The sequence below is a fragment of the Pyrus communis genome, chromosome 10 (genome assembly GCF_041283825.1).
Source record: "Pyrus communis isolate YQ-2024b chromosome 10, ASM4128382v1, whole genome shotgun sequence".
Classification (NCBI taxonomy): Eukaryota; Viridiplantae; Streptophyta; class Magnoliopsida; order Rosales; family Rosaceae; genus Pyrus; species Pyrus communis.
In genome coordinates this window covers 15,875,617-15,892,638 of record NC_142574.1, presented here as the reverse complement: position 1 = coordinate 15,892,638, position 17,022 = coordinate 15,875,617, and the positions used below count along the sequence as shown (strand labels likewise).

Here is a 17,022-nt window from a genome sequence, read left to right as displayed (position 1 = left end):
ATCCGAATTGACATCCATGTTTGAAAAAGGAGGATAGAGAGAGATCATTCTTGAAGAACGGAAGCGTGTTATCGGAGGTTCTCATTGCTTCTTGCGATGACATATCTAATCCAGTGCACAGTTATTCTGCTGATAAGCTCATCTAGGCAACAAAAAACTTTAACCCTTCTTCAACCATACAAGATTTTGGAGTCTGCAAAATGCTCAAGGGTTTTCTAGATGGCCGATCAATTATCATTAAGAAGTATTTTACAAGGAACTAAACTAGATCATTGGCTATTCGTGACATTGTAGTCTCAGTACATGAGCAATCATAAGAATGTTTTAAAACCCTTGGGATGCTGCTTAGAGTTCCCTATACCAGCTCTCATGTATGAATACACATTGAAAGGAGTTCTCAATAACAAAGGTTGTGTGGGGCTAATGAATCTTCATCCTTTTTACCATGGAAAACTAGACTTCGTATAGTAATGCAGCTTGCTAGTGCACTTACACATCTCCATACGGCCTTTTCCGGCCCATAATATACAAGGATTTAAACCTGTATGTACCTTTTTGGACGATGACCATTTTCCCAAACTCTACAACTTCTCAGTCTCTATAACTATTCCTCCTGTGCAATCTCGTGTTGTTGATCTTCCAAGAGGGATGCATGGTTTTCTTGATCCTGCCCACTTGGCTTCTTACCAAGTTTCGGAGAAAAGTGATGCTTATAGCTTTGGGGCACTTTTACAGTACTTGTATTCTTGACAGGACAAAGAGCTATAGATTTTGATCGAGCTGAAGAGTGTCAGTCAATTGCTTCATTTGTGAGACATAATGCTTGTGGTGGCCAGATTCAAACAATTGTGCATCCTAAAATACTTGAGGAGGTAATGGGAGATGAGCAAGCACAGCAACAATTACGTGATTTTCTAGCACTAGCATTGTCATGTATCAGTGAACGGCGGCCGTAACTATAACGGTTCTAAGGTAGCGAAATTTCTTAGTAAAAAAATCTAAGATCTCATAGAATGAGGAAAAATCAATGGGTGGATGAACAGTAGATATTAAGAACCTGCTACATAGTTATGCTCTGAGTCTGTATGGTGTTTACCGGATGGAACCCTCGATCCCAAAGTATGCCACTATTAGCTTCTATAATGTATACCTCCCTTGAAAGCTCTTAGTGTTGCGACTATCACCTGTAAGTTGCGTCAACATCGGGATTAGAATCAACTGCAAGACATAGTCACTTCTTTTTGGGTGCGAAGCAATATCAAACCAAAATATTCAACAAGCATTAGCTCTCCCTGATAAGGAGGTGATCTAGCCGTACCTTCCTGCTACCTTATTAGACTACTCTAATCATTAGCCTTGTCGTCGGTATCCCTTACGATTAAGGTAATAACTTCGGGCATAGCCAACTCCCATAATGTGACTGGTGATGTTTACAAGGCCATAATTCACCGCCATATGACTTACTCACGATTACTAGCTATTCTGACTTCTCATGTTTGGCGCCTATGTATAATTTTAGGGTAAATTACATTTTGCACCCTTAAATTTGGATGCAATAGCAATCTCATACAACATCTTTAAAACATTTCAATCACATACATTTACTTACATTTTATTACAATTTCATACATCTGTTAAAAATTTTGTTAAGTTTACCGTTAACTGATGACATAATAAAATCTAAAGTTCACATTTATGCTGACATGACTGCCAACTTGTCCGACATGACCAAATAAAAAATAAAAAATATTTAAGTATTAAAAATAAATTCAATTTATTTAATATTTTATTTAAAATTTTAAAAAATAAAAAAGCAAGGGCCAGTCTCGTATGCTTGTGATGTATTGCTTCCTCTGCAGAACACTCCACTATCAAAGCAGCAGCAAGAACCTATTGCACTTCACGGTCCACGGCTACGGCAACGACATCATTTGGACCTTCCAAGACCCTGATCTTCCTCGCCCAAAACAGCTTTGCCTCCTTCACTCTCAACCTCAAGGGCCACGGCGGCCTCCTCGCCTTTGTCCCCGACGTTGGCCTTGTACTCAACGACTACCTCCCGTTCTTCAATTTGGTCAAAACAGCATACCCCCAATTTCAGGATCCCCCACTACGGCTTCCAATCCCACTTGACATTTTGAACTTCCGAGATTTCAATTTCCTTCATCTGGGTCGCCAAGCTTCAATTTCACTATAGCAAAGATTCAATATTTTCCCACTTTAGAAAACCAAAGAAAGAAATCATCTTTCCCACATTCTCTGCAATTTCTAGGGTTTAAAACTCAAAAGTACGGTTTTGGTTATAAGATTCTCTTATTATAATTTCAAAACAAATAACTTGTTATTTTGATAATATAACATCACTGAAGTAGCAGCAACCAATAAATGTGAAATCTTCCATGAATCAATTCTTCGAAGCACTTGGAATTGGTGTTCCTACTTGAGATGTAGAACCATACCATTTCAATTCAAATGTTGCATAATAAAAAGTATGATTAGAATAAGAAGTAACATTGAATAATAAATTTAAAATATCAATAAATATTAGATTGAAGTACTATAATTAGAACCAATGAAGGTTGGTCAAAGTGAAAGGGGCTCTAGTCGCTTAAACAAGTGGTCTCGGTTTTGAGCCCTTGTGGATCCAAAAAACTTTCTTGGGAGAGGTCCCCACATATGCGCCCGACTATACCTCGAAGGATTAGTCCTGGGCTTTGCCTGGGGACACCTTGGGAAACCTAAAAAAGAAGTATTATAATTAGAATTAGAAAAAAAATATAAAAATACTTATATTTTTTTCAATTCTTCATATGTCAAGCATGTAAAAAATACCTTAAATATCTAAATATATATATATATATATATATATATTGATAGGTATGGCATACAGCCGGAATACAAAATTCAATACTAATGTCATACCATTAATTATCAGTTCGATATAATGCCAACCGATTATGAAAAAATGCCAAAACTATACCATACCATTATGAATTGATTGGTAAATTAGTTTATGACAAAATTTTCCACTCCTAATATTCTCAAGGAGAGAGATGCAGAGGGATCAAAGATGAATATAGAAAGGTGGGCCCACTTGATTTGTTTTACAATTTCTTTTATATTGATTTGTGTTGCAATCCTATTAGATTAGGAATTTGATTGTGTAAATCCTAGTATATCTTGGAATATCTCTCATATTCCTATTACGAGTTGATTACCTATTAAGAGTTGTAATCCTAAAAGGGTAAGGAATTAACCTTCCCTACTACTATAAATAAAGGCACAATGGGGAGGAATATAATACACCTCACAATTATACATCTCTCTCTTCTCTCTCTATGTCGCGCCTTCCCTCTCTCTCTGGCCTCCATAATTGTTCAGTAAATTATGCCTACAACACGTTAACAGCACGCTCTTGACACTGCGCTAAAGAGAGTTTGATCTTCAATTTGGGGAGTATTACATTTTAATCATTCTTTTTATGATTAATTTATTATTTTGAATTGATCTACATGGTATTGATTCAATTTAATTTTTCTGTGTTGAACGTGATACAACGCATTGGAGATGAAATTCCGGCTTTCCGAGAAGGATCTTTTACAAATTCAAAGGCTTTTATTCTATTCTGCCAATCAGGTATGCTTAAAATAAAGTAAAATATTTGAATCGACCTTGAAGCATGAAAACATTCCCCATGATGCATGAAACTTCCTATGTTTATATTTTCCTTCCGATATATATATATACACACACATATATTGTATATGTTCATATATTTGTCAATATATATATATATATATATATATATATTGTTTCATGCATTACGCAATTATATTTGCCATGTGAAATTTGTGAGTCAATGTATATAAAACAAATTAGAAGCATATTTAGGGTTTCCTAAACCCTAAGGAATTTCGAAAAAAAGAAAAAGAAAGGGGAAACCGGACATGGTGCGGCACACCCATCACACCATCACTATGCACATCATAACCAGGCCTCGGCCTGGGGTAAATTTTGATGGGCCTGAAGACCTGAGCCCAACTACACCTTGGCCTGCAACCATTAACCCACAGCTAGCAAGCCTTGTTTGCTGGGCTCCTAACCTACGCGCACCTAGGCTTTAAGCCTGCTCACTTCGGTGCCAGCCACACGACTGGGCTTGGTCCCTGCGGTCCACACCGGTAAGCTGTTATGCTTGCTGGGATGTGTGTCAGCCCCGACCCACATCTCAAGTCGCCAACCCATGTGGCTGGGCTCCCTATGCGAACCCACAGGTCAGCTTTCGCTGGGCCCTAACCCGTGCCCCCCCTTGGCCCTAATTACGCCAGCACTTGTTGCTGGGCTTCAAAAATTGGCACGTGGCTTGAAGACCAATCTGTAGCCTGCTTTTGTAGCCATACCCAATCCAAGCCCCTTCTCTTGCTCACAGCACCCAGCCTTTTTTTAGGCTATGATATTTTCGACCCATGATATTATTTTAATATTATTTTTGCTTCTACGATCGACCCTGTTTGGTCTCAATCTATTGAATTAATTAAAAGTAACATGTAGTCCATTAATCTGATAATGAATCCAAAATTATTGACAAGAATATCACTTTTGGACATTAACGATTCAATAATTTATTTTTATACTTTGAACTGTGACATACTTTTGTAGTAACAAAGCTTGCACTTGAGTTCCCGAAGAACCTCAAATCCACTACACTTAGTTGTATACTGCATTCTGTGTTCTTGCAGGAACCTCTCTTTTATGAACTAAATGTTCATAAACTAAATTAAACATGTAGTTTCAAATTTAGTGCCTTTGAAACCCGAAGTTTTCATAAAACAATGCATCCATGAAAGCCCGATGTTTTTCATGAAAACCATGTCATAGAACTCGAATGTTCTAACTTTGATGATTATGGATGATTCATTCCTATAGCACCAATCACAATCTTGTTCCTTCCAATTCAATGGATTGTCAAACCATCATAAGTTCGATTTTCCTGATTTGGACGTTTTCTAATAGAAACCACTTTATATGGGGTACGAGACGTGAATCTCCACTTGACTATCAAGAAGCTGAGAAACCATTGAAGCCAACAATGGCATGGAAGAGCTGAATAAGTCTCCGTCATGATCTTCATTCGAAGACTTATGCCCGAAGCATCACCAACGGAAGTACCTCATGAACGAGGATTCCATGGCTCTTTGGCTTGCTACTATGGACCATTTAATCATGAAAGATATTGCCCGAAGCACGCCATGATTACGTCCATGACTGAGTACGATTCTGAAGTTTATAAATCCGATTGAATTTTGACTAAAGAATACTTTTCTCGTCATTCCATGTTTCTAACTCACTCCTGAAGCAACAAGTGTAGAAAGTTAAAGTTTACCAAATTCTCAAATCTGATTACTACAATAAATGTGAGAGGAAGGTATAGACCTAGTTCGACTGGAGCCTACCGAATCCAATTCGAGATCTATCTCTCTCACAATCTAATTTTGAGTTTGTTTTTTACAACATATGGTACAATGAGGGCCTGCCAAGGTCTGGCATCATGCCTGAAGCATGATCCTTGGTACCTAAGACCTAAAACTTCAAGAATAAGAGATAATATTTCCAAACCCTAAACCTGCAGAATCTACTTCCGTATGGAATAGATCATTGGTTATGAACCTGTTTGTGCCCCTACCAATGTTGTTGAGGAGTGCCATTTTAGTAGTCAATATGTGAGTCTAATTTTGCTCCACCAAACATTGTTGGAAGAGCAGAATTTTGACATGGATGGCTTTGTTGGCCGAATCCCCTTAGTAAACCATTTACTTTGTGAACATTTTTCTATGGTCTTGGATTCAAGTTTTGGTGTATGTTTTACTTATGGATAATCTTATTGATATTGTCCTCGAATATGAGTTAATTGAATCATGTTTTCTTGAATACTTGTGACCAATTCAATTAAACACGTGATTAGGTAGGAATGTGAGAAAGTTAGTTGTCTGGATGAATGCGTACTACGCACACTAACTTTACACCTAAATCACATCTCTAACAACGACTTTAGGTCTATCCAACCTGATTAAAAGCATTGGCATGCTCCTTGTTGTATGAATGGTATTGCGTCATTTACTTGAGTATTTACACACTCAATTGGGAGAGTTGCAATCCTATTATATTAGGAATGTGATTGTGCAAATCCTAGTATATCTTGGAATATCTCTTATATTCCTATTAGGAGTTGATTACCTATTAAGAGTTGTAATCCTAAAAGGGTAAAGAATTAACCTTCCCTACTATTATAAATAAAGACACAATGAGGAGGAATAGAATACACCTCACAATTACACATCTCTTTCTTCTCTCTCTATGCCGCACCTTCCCTTTCTCTCTGGCCTCCATAATTGTTTAGTAAATTATGTCTACAACAATTTGTTTTATATTTTTTTTTTATCAATGTAGAAAATTTTGATTGCTACGTCATTAGTTAACTGTAAACTTAACAGAATTTTTAACAGATGTATGAAATTGTAATAAAATGTAAGTAAATGTTTGAAATTAAAATGTTTTAAAGATATTGTATAAGATTGCAATTGCGTCTAAACATGACGATGTAAAGTGTAATTTAACCATAATTTTATTAGGGGATTAGTAATTCCGGCCCTCCTCCCCAAAACATACGTACTAATTTAGTTCGGTTTAGAAAACACGCTCGAATTTCCTTCCCTCCGTCGAGCATCTGATCCTGGCCTGGGGCATTGTTTGCGAATTTCCTTCCCGCTGCTGGCGTTCAGCCACCGACCTTTTAAACTCCAAGAACTCTGAAAATTGGTGGGAAATGCAAACCCTAACCCCACTACGACCTCATTTTGCAAGGCTCTTGAGCTCCAATCCTCTATTGTCGCTCTCTCTCAGACCCTCGACCACTCGAGCATTCTCCTCTTCTTCCTCGTCTTCAGATTTCTCCAACCAGTCCCGCGGCGGCCTCCCTCGCTTCTTCTCCGAGCTCATCCCTGCTTCCAAGGCAATCTCTCTCTCTCTCTCTCTCTCTAACATACAGATAGTAAATGTAGGCTTATTGTTAGTTGTTTTGATGCTAAAGGGAGGCGTAGTCCGCGTACAAGGCGACGAGTTCTGGCACATGACTAAAGTTTTGAGATTGCGCGCCAATGATAGGTACCTCCTAAAATCCCAATTCAACTCCATCAAATTTGAATTCGGTTTCGTGCTATCTGGAAAAATTCGAATTGGGTTGGTTGAATTTGGAACCAATTTTTGATGGTTGTGAAATCGAAGCATCAAAGAAAGTTCAATTTTTGGTTAGGAATTTAAGATTTGTTGCACTTCAGTTGTGTGTTCCCTGATTTTTGACATAATGCGTGCAAGGGTAGAGCTTTTCAATGGGAAAGGAAGTTTGATACAAGGGTTAATACAGAGCGTCGACCGCTCTGGGCTTGATTTTGTGGCATTGGAAGATCCAAAGTTGGTTCTTCCACAGAACACACAGTGGCATGTGTTTGCGGCTTTTGGTTAGTTTTCTACATTTTCTGATTCTGTCATAATAGTTGGTAAAAGAGTACTTAAGACTTGAGGGGGTATGTCATCAATTATTAAAATGCTTCTCCTTTTCACTTTTTAGGTACTTTGAAGGGCGGTCGAGCTGACTGGCTTGTTGAGAAATGCACGGTATATCTCATATTTGTGATTCTGTATGATGATGTTATGCAAGGTAGTGCATACTGCAATAACTGATAATAAGTATCGCATTTTTGTTTACTGCCTTAGGAGCTGGGGGCTAGTAGTTTAACCCCTCTGCTGACAGAGCGGTCTCCTACTATCTCAGAAAATCGGGTGGACAGGTTGCAGCGTGTCAACATGGCGGCAGCTAAACAATGTAAAATAGTTAACTCTACCTTATTCTTGATATACATGTGTCACTCACTTTCGTGTCCTATTAAACGTTTCTTTTAGATATTAAAGTACAAACCTTTGTTTCCCCATGGCTTCTTCTGTCACAGGCCAACGGCTACATGAAATGATTATGAATCCTCCAGTGAAAGTTGATGGTCTTTTACCTCTTGTGAGTTCTTTGTTCACTTCCCCCATTTTGTTTTATTTTGAAGATTAACAACTTTTTTTTGTTCTGTTTTGTTACAAAATAATTCCAGCCAGACCTGTACGATGGCATGCTCTATAATATAGCTCGGAAGCAAGTTGTTTCTCATTCTTATAATTTACAGATTTAGTATTGTTTCTACTTCACATGTGCACTTTCACATCATGTTCCTATTGATGTGCAGACTATTCTTCATGTCAACGTACTTACTTTCTGTTGTTAATTGAAATTACATGTACGATTTTGATACTTAGGTTGCACAGTCAAAGCTAGCTATTTTGGCAACTGCAGAAGCTACTCCTCTTGTTAGTGCATTAACTTCATCAGGATGGGAGTCCAGTGGGCTGATTGTTGTTGGACCAGAAGGTGGTAAGTATTCATCCTCTAACTATCTTTATTTTTATTGCATACCAAGTTACCAATTACCAGCCACATTTATAAGATATTAAGAATCATTTCATTTCGCTCTATGACTTGGTTGGTGATACTGGACGGTTAAAACAATCCTGCGTTTATATTCCTAAATTGTAAGATTTATGTTCAAACATGTGAAATTTGAAATCAAGTGAATATCGGACAAGTAGAAGAAGATTGTGCTACTAATCCTTAACAACATTCTTGAGAAGAAGAGGCTAAGTTAAACTTTGAGAACAGTTGACCCAGACTCTATTAAGGATTGTGTTGGACTAACGTACCAGCAATTGTATGTGTGCATTGATTTTCTGCTACTTTTTGGTGCTATTATATACATAATCTCTTTAAGTTCACCCCTTGCCGCCTCTTATACATTCATTAAGATACCATACCGTACAAGATAAAATATCTGTTTTCATTACTGAGATTATTACGTAGGAAATTCATCATTGTGGATTTATTTTTCTGTATTCTTGCTTCAGACTTCACTGAGAAAGAGGTGAGTGAATTGATGGAAGCTGGTGCTATCTCAGTTGGTCTTGGCCCACATCGACTACGGGTTGAAACTGCAACCGTGGCTCTTCTGGCAACTCTCATGTTATGGTCTGATTCTCAAAAAGCATGTCATTCTTGATCTTTCTTAAGGCAAGTCTACTTTAGTCATCTCTTGGATAAGGCCTGATATTCTAAGTTTACCATTTTCGGCCACTTGTAGGCAACTGTTTTACCAATGTTCTTTTTTTTGTCTTGACAATTTGAAGCTTAACAAGGGTTTTTGCACTGTGAAAGTTTGCCAATTTCTGGATCGTAGACAACATTTCAAGTTATAACCGTGTCAAAATGCAAATTATGAGACATTTCTGCGTCTTTTTTTTTTTTTCTCCATTTCCTTAATCATGTTGATCAATTCTAATTTTATTGCATCGAGAATCTTAATAGAGTCTTGGCCAAACCCATCTGTTATACATCTCCAACCTGCCTTTAATCATATTTCCATTGGTAGAGTTTAAACGAACCTAACTCTTGCATAAAACTAGTTTTTAGTGTAGGGAGCTTAAAGTTGAACATCCGGACACATTTCCTAAAGGGTAAATTCGGTGCCAAAGGCCAGAAAAAGAAAATTTTGGTTCAAACTTTGTAGGTTGTATGGCGAGATTTGGTTGGGTATGAAAATATTTGAATAGTGAAATAACTGTTGATTTCCCCATGAACTTTCACTTAGCTTTCGATTTCTTTACTAAACTTTTCAATTGAAAAATTGAGGACTTAAAACTAATTTTTATGGCCGATTTCCCCTACTGTTAGTTTTTCATTCATTCCATCCAAATTTCTGTTAAATGAAAACATGTTCACAACAAGTGAGGGTAGTTCGGTCGCTTCAATCTTTAAAATATTGAAAACCCTAGATTTCTAAAATGTTGACTTGTGTGATTCTATAGCTTTTGTGTCTGACGATCCAGCGAAGTAAAGTTTTTATTCTAAAAGGAGTCACTTGACGTGCACGTGATAAGAGTTAACTTTAATTTGGATAAAATTTATGAAAAACTAACGGAAGGGGGGAAATCAGCCAAAAATATTTGTTTAAGCCAATGTATTAAAAGGCAGAGGCGTGGCCGAGGCATCCGATAGATAGCCTAGTCTAGGAATTTTAATATATATTATATATAAGTATATTTATAACATATAATACTTTGTAAAAACAATTATAATTATAACTAAATCAAAGATAATATCATCTTCATTATTATTAAGTCTAGTTGTACTTGGAAACCATGTCATATAGTCTTAAAATGTAGTAATTATTTATTTTATAGTAAGCAATTATAGAGAACTTCAAGGAAAATAAGAATGAGTGATCGCAATTATAGGAAATTTCAAGCGAAATAAAGGTTGAATGTTGCAATTTTAAGTAATTAAAAAGGAGATAAAAGCTAAGTGAAGTAGTTATAGGGTATTTAAAATAAAATAAAAGTTGAGTGGAGCAATTATTATGGGAATTTAAAGAAAAATAAAGGGTTGAGTGGACCAATTCTAGGGAACTTAAAATGAAATAAAGGTTGAGTGAAGCAATTATTATGGAAATTTATGGGATTTGGAGAGAGAAAGTATCTCCTTCTTCATTGAAACTAGACCAGCAAAAAAACATTTTACAAACCTGGATTTTGTGAAAAAAACGCCCAGATGAACACCTCGGAAGCCCTGAAGAGCGCCTCCGCTGCCCACACGCACTCCGATGACGCCTCAGCCCACTCCTGCAAAATTGAGGCGGCAACTCTCACGCCCAGCCTCGGATGCACCCCTAGGCGCACCTTGAGGCTAGTTTTTCAAAAACGCTGGTTTAAGCTCTTGATTTTCTAATTTAAAAGTTTAGGGGGTAAATTGAAAATTAAGTAAAAGTTCAAAAGGGAAATGGGCAGTTTACTCTATACATTATATACAAAGTAAACTTTGGCTAGCTTGTCAGGAATCATCTGATTTGACCTCCTTACATGGTTTAATTCTTTCCACATGAATCATGCAGCGAAAAACAAATTAGTAATCTATGGCCTACGTTTTATATTATACTTTCACTACTTGATTGACTAATGAATGATAGACTTATCGCTAATATTCTCGAATGCTTTGACTGTGTATGAAACATGTAATCAAAATGTATTAGGGCATTTTTCGCTCTGGTTTCCCTCGTCGTTTCCATGTCAAAAATTATGGCTGAGATTGTAATGACTTTTGTAGTTGTTTGTGCAGATGATTCAAAATGTCAACTTCTGAAATGAAAACATAGTAGCGAAGGCAAGGCAGTGATTGGTAGAGAGGAGTGGAATTTGTAGTCCAAGTTGTAACAGCATTTTCTCATTAGGATTTTATAAGGGAGGTGCCGTACAGGTTGATGCATTTGATTTCATGATACCAACAGCTTCTAAATTTATTCTTTTTGTTTGAAAATGGAGTGCTTGCCTTTCTTTGTCCACAGTCAGCAAAAGGAGTCTCTCATGTCTCATTTGTCAATCATAGAAACGTAGCGGTTGCGTATTTGGGTTAAGTTAGTTGTCCAATGCAGTGTGCTAGTTCTCTTTCATCCAAGTTCTAATCGCTCTCGTTGACTCCAATAGTTAATCAAAATATCGTATTATCAAAAACATAAAACTAAAAAATGCCACAAACTTTTTTTCTCTCTCGAAAATTGTCACTAATAGTAGAAGGGAAAATCACTTGACAAAAAAAGGAGTGAAAATTATATTTGCAACACATCAAGGTTTTTATGTATGCGACAAACGCATCATATCGATGATACGTCGTAAGCACAAATTCATGCTACATTGGCAAAATTATGTAAGATTTGTTTCTCTTTTTTGCTTCAACATCTGTGGTAGGTAATTTCAACATCAGAATGAGAATTACCACTAAACCGACTTGGTATATGTAAACCTTGTTGCACTAAAACAATAGGCACATTAGTACCATTTTAATATTGCAATAATTGTTAATTAACGATGCATAGGACAGTTTTGTTTGTAATTCTTCTAAAAAGTTGTTTTTGCCCCAATTCTTGAGGTCTCGATCAGCTCACCAAAATGTGTCACGATAGGAATTTATAACTACAATAACAGAGAACCATAGCTCTCCCACTTACAACAGATTGTCCAAAAGTTGATGGTAGATATGGTAGATTTTGTCAATCCAGTTATAAATGTTCTTTGCTCTTGATTACTTTTGTATTCTTCTTCAGGAATAAGGATCCTCTCCGGATCATTTTTGTGAGAATTCTAGAAATTCTCAAATCGTGTATGTTAATCGTATATCGTGCGATCAATTTTAATCAGATACTGTTCATGTTTAATTTTAAATAAAAGTATTTAAAATAATTTTTGACCCACGATGTACGATGAATGGATACGATTTGAGGATCCCCAGGATCCTCACAAAGAGAATCCGGAAATAATCATCATTCCTTCTTCAACTCACAACATCTCAGATTTAAACTTTTCCTCCTCTCTAATTGTTTAAATAAATTTAGTACGAATTATTTTCTTGGTTGTTAAAAACCTAATTTAAATTTAGGGTCATTTTGGTTCTGGTCCTTAATCAACCTAATTGCTAGACTGAAACTTTATTTGTTTAAATATTTTGATCAAGATCCTTAGCCTAATTTAAGAGATTTAACTCATACATTTATGCATTTAATGTCCCACAAATTATGAAATTTAAACAAATTCAAATAATATTTTTAATTATAATAAATACTTAAAAATCAATTTTAGGGTAATGTTGTTCTTCACAAGAATTATAGCAAAAAAATAATGTACCCACATAATTATTAACATATTTAAAAAATAATTATTGATATATTTTAAAATATAAAATAAATACATATAATTAGCATGGGTACAGTTAGCAAAATCAAAAATGGGTACAAATAAATTTAAAAAATATGGGTACAAATACAATTAAGAGTTTAAAAAATATGGGCACAAAAAGGAATTAATATATGAGTACAAATTAAAACTAAAAAGAAAATTTGTACAAATTAAAAAAAAAAAAGTTGCAAATTAAAAAAGGGTACAAACTAAAAATAAAATATCTGATTAAAAAAATAGTCATGGATATAAATATAACAAATGTAAAGTTTTTAACACTAAATGAATATATTTAGAAATAAAAAAATATTTTCTTATTGAAATAATTAATAATGTTTCTTAAAATCTAAGGACCTTGATAAAAAAAAATTGAAAAAGAATAAGGTTTTAATCAATAGAATAGGAAAAATAGGGATGGAAATCTAGTTTTTCCTTAAATTTATTTGCTTTGTTTTTTTTTTTTTTTTTTTTTTTTTGCCTGAACTAAATTCTTAGTTCTCTTTTTCTTTTAAAGGGGACCAGCTAGTGGCTTCGTCACGGCAGTCCACCCTTTTTGAGGGTCGGAAAAAATCACAGATGTATTTCAACCTCCCTCGCCCAACATTGTGCAATTCAACAGCGCCAAAAATCGAATTCAAAACGTATCATAGAATATGAGTTTAAAATTCATCTCTGACCACTAACCCATCCCTGATGATTTATTATTCTTAATTCTAGGATAAGTAGTAAATTTAGGAAAGGTTTGAATTTGTTTGTGTAGTTGAGGATTACTCTTGGACGACTTTATGCCGCACCCAATTTTTCTACGAAAGGCGTGCCACATTAAAGCGTTTTAAGTTTATAAACTGGGCTATATCCTCGGACTCAAATTCTACACTGCATTCATACATCAAAGTACAAAACTGTCCTTAGTAGACTGACCAAATAACATTACTAGCCTGACTGCACTCATCATAAAAATATCAAAAAGAGATTTTTGCCGGATCTTTCCCTCAAAACCCAGACTTTTAAAATTTAATCCAACAGGCAAAAATTATTATAGCTTTTAAAAGTTTTTACTAACTTCTCTGTTTTTAGTCATTTGATCAAATTTTAAAGGTCGTGATCACTTGATCCTTGGGTTTTGGAGGGAAAGATCCGGAGAGGATCTCTTTTCAAAAATATCTAACAAGTGAAGTCTATGAAAATACTACGGTCAACTTGTATTACTCTTCACTTTTAAGTGAGAAATCTTAGGTTAAAGGTGAGCTTGGTCAATATTATTGCTAACCCATTGTGAGACTAAGCTCATTCATTTTCTTTAGTTTAGATAATATCGTTTGTTAAAAAAAATTTATTTTCTATTTTATTCTCATTTATATAAACTTTAAAGATAAAAAATTGTATAATACGAACGTTGAATTTAAGTGCTGGAGTATTGACTTGTCTATTCAAAATTTCAAACCATGGCTTGAAATCTATAAATCAAAATTTTCTCACTGCAAAATATAAGCAAATGGAAAAACAAAACTAGCTGAAAAGACATTAATCAAGAAGAATATCCATAAATTTTATTAAAAGCCATACATATGGATTTGTAATTTATGGCAATGGATCCATAAATCTTAGTAATACGAATGATCAACTGTGAAATCGATGTTGGTGCGGCTATGGAAGGAATTATTCATGATATTTGGTCCCTTGCTAGTTTTATAGAGTTTATTGCGTTCGTTTTTACCCATAAAGTGGAAAATCGTGCAACACATGATGCATCAACTTATGTCTTCGAAGTTGATGGTGAACATAGGAGAAATTGTACAGAGTTTCTTTTTAATATTCTGACGAATGATTTAAATTTATCTGTTAAAATTTAATAAAATCTATATGTCGATAAAAAAAATACAAATTATTAATATTTCTTATTAAAGCAAAACAATCTACGGTCATATGTACATAAATTTATTTATTTTTGTTTAATTTACTTCATTTAATTACATGATTTACGGTGGGATCCGAAGTTCGAATTCTTTCTCTCTATTAATTGAAAAAAAAAAAAAAAAAACTTATAAAAACATGTTGAATTGGAAAATTCCAAAAAGCACTGCGCCTGAACTGCAGTACACATTACGGGATGGCAAATTGGTGATTATCCCAAACACCTAGACCATTTCGAGAGCACGCCATATAAATTGGCTCGACATTAAACCAAGTGAAAGACACCTGCAACAAACTACGATTCCCAAGCCAGCAACAAAAACTTACGTCCTCCTGCCTCTCCTCCTCCTCCTCCCCCTCCTCCTCCTCCTCCTCCCAACTCTCTAAGATCTTTCTCACTTAATCATCATTAAGCTTTCTATTTAGTCAAGCTTAATCACAAAATTAAGATCATCATGACGAACCAGTTGGAGAGCTTGGTGGAGTCCATCAAATCGAAAGTTCGAGCGCTGAAGAAGAAGTCGAAGAAGCCGTACATAAAGATGGACAAAAGCTCCAGCGTCAAGGTCGAGATCCGCAGCAAAAAGGCCCGCAAGCTCATTGATAAAACCCTCCAGGCCGCCGACCGTCCCGGCAAGCGCCCCATTCCTTAATTTTTCCAGTTAATTAGTTAATCATTTTATGATTTGAAATAAATACATTTCTTCTGTTATGTACCATGTATTTGTTTTGTGTAAATCTATAAGGAAAAAAATGGGGTAGGAGAGATAGGCAGGCTGATACTACCTTGTTAAAAAAAAAAAAAAAAAGGGATAGCTGATGGTAATTCACAGTTATCCACCTTTCCGCACCTAGATATATTATGGGGAATTTTTTCTTTCTTTTTTTTTTTTTTGGTAATATTTTGGTTTGGCTGCCGATTCTGTGTTTTGTAACCGTTTCGGATTGTCTTGGATTTGAAAGCAAATGAACAATGTTTGGTTTGGTTTATGGTTCTGTCATCTATTTTTCTTTTTGGGGATTAGATTGCTGTATTATTGACAATTTCTGGTAAAATTTTCAAATTGTAATTGCTTAAGGTGATTTGAGTGGTGCTCGAAGGGGCATCGCAGTTGCTATATTTCTAAATCTTAAATAACGAGTGTATAATTTCTAATTTTCTAATGCATAAAATGGAAAGATGACATTTTTAATGATTATTTACCTCCAAACCCACACCAATCCGTCTATCATGAAAATTTTATTTCTAAACCGTGCAACATAATTATCTATCTATATCTATCTATATATATAAAGGGAGAAGGTCAGTTTAGTGAAGCATTCAGAAATGCCAAGAAAGTCCCTTTGTTTCCTTCACAATCAAAGTCCAAAAAATCCAAAAATCAAGGACAAAAACGTAAAAAAGAATTTAACTTATCAGAAACTGTATTGGAAACAAAATATGGTAATTAAAAAAATCATGATAATTATCCTCTAAATGTTAGCAGTTATGGAGAGCAGTTAGAAAGCAAGAATGAGAGTTTGGTATCTCAAGACTTCACCAAAAAGTTTTGGACAAAAAAACCCTCCAAACAAAAAAAATCAAAACTCGCTGAAAATAGTAGAAACAAATTCGCAAGGGTAATTTGTCATAAAAAAAACTAAAATAATAATAAATAAAAAAGGATTAAAACCACGTGGGTTAAGCTGTAAAGAGAAGAAGTTTTGCGGAAAAAGAGACAAATGGTAAATACAAACAGTTAAAACCGGATGAATTTCACTCCACTCCATTTTGCACGATGCACTTGCCACCTATAATTCCGGATGATTTTCTCTCTTAATAATAAAAAAAATTAAAATAATTAAAAACACCACGTTTATAAGATTGAGGATCCTCTCCAGATACCTCATTCAAATAAAACTGTAAATTCAAAATTTGTTTTATTTGGAAAAAAATAAAGGTCCATGCTTCCTCTATTTTAGGAGGGAGAGATATTAATATCTCACAAAAAATATATTAAAAAATAAGAAACCAACCAACGTGGGAGAATCCTACTTATCCTATCATTCTTCTCTCCTTGAATTTCTTTTATTTAATCAATTTCAACTTCCGTTAGATCAAAATTTTCACCCACTACCAAGCAGTAACTCCCCATATTCAGTTACTTGTAGTTTACAAATTTCACTTCAATACCTTTCATATGCTCAGCCAAGGGAAAAATTTCTAAGCGTAAAATGAAAAGGACGTTCAAAATGGTG

At 35.1% G+C, this 17,022-nt stretch overlaps 2 protein-coding genes and 1 pseudogene across 4 annotated transcripts; all 3 read left to right on the top strand.

The window, feature by feature from the left end:
• Window positions 1-20: 20 nt before the first annotated feature.
• LOC137728199 (non-functional pseudokinase ZED1 pseudogene) lies at window positions 21-956 on the top strand (annotated as a pseudogene).
• Window positions 957-6,683: 5,727 nt separating this feature from the next.
• On the top strand, window positions 6,684-11,458 carry LOC137730029 (methyltransferase). Of its 3 annotated transcripts, none has more exons than XM_088677513.1 (9): window positions 6,684-7,009; window positions 7,088-7,161; window positions 7,372-7,514; window positions 7,625-7,671; window positions 7,771-7,879; window positions 8,004-8,065; window positions 8,356-8,470; window positions 8,998-9,160; window positions 11,261-11,458. In XM_088677513.1, exons 1-8 carry the CDS (start codon window positions 6,824-6,826, stop codon window positions 9,147-9,149), a joined length of 888 nt encoding a protein of 295 aa, XP_088533639.1. In that variant the 5' UTR covers window positions 6,684-6,823; the 3' UTR covers window positions 9,150-9,160; window positions 11,261-11,458. The 3 variants fall into 3 exon arrangements, with proteins under 3 accessions (XP_088533639.1, XP_088533640.1, XP_068325200.2); XM_088677514.1 differs by lacking the exon at window positions 11,261-11,458 and adding an exon at window positions 9,277-9,303; XM_068469099.2 differs by lacking the exon at window positions 11,261-11,458 and having other exon boundaries at window positions 8,998-9,303.
• A 3,606-nt stretch (window positions 11,459-15,064) lies between these two features.
• Window positions 15,065-15,774, top strand: LOC137727498 (uncharacterized). Its single transcript, XM_068466349.2, has one exon. It carries the CDS (start codon window positions 15,240-15,242, stop codon window positions 15,435-15,437), a length of 198 nt encoding a protein of 65 aa, XP_068322450.2. The 5' UTR covers window positions 15,065-15,239; the 3' UTR covers window positions 15,438-15,774.
• Window positions 15,775-17,022: the final 1,248 nt, after the last annotated feature.

Excerpts from the sequence above, each read along its gene's own strand:
- LOC137730029 (XM_088677513.1), top strand. The coding sequence starts at position 6,824 with ATGCAAACCCTAACCCCACTACGACCTCATTTTGCAAGGCTCTTGAGC. Across the intron at positions 7,162-7,371 it reads AGATTGCGCGCCAATGATAG|GGTAGAGCTTTTCAATGGGA; the intron begins GTACCTCCTAAA and ends AATGCGTGCAAG. Across the intron at positions 7,515-7,624 it reads GCATGTGTTTGCGGCTTTTG|GTACTTTGAAGGGCGGTCGA; the intron begins GTTAGTTTTCTA and ends TTCACTTTTTAG.
- LOC137727498 (XM_068466349.2), top strand. The coding sequence starts at position 15,240 with ATGACGAACCAGTTGGAGAGCTTGGTGGAGTCCATCAAATCGAAAGTT.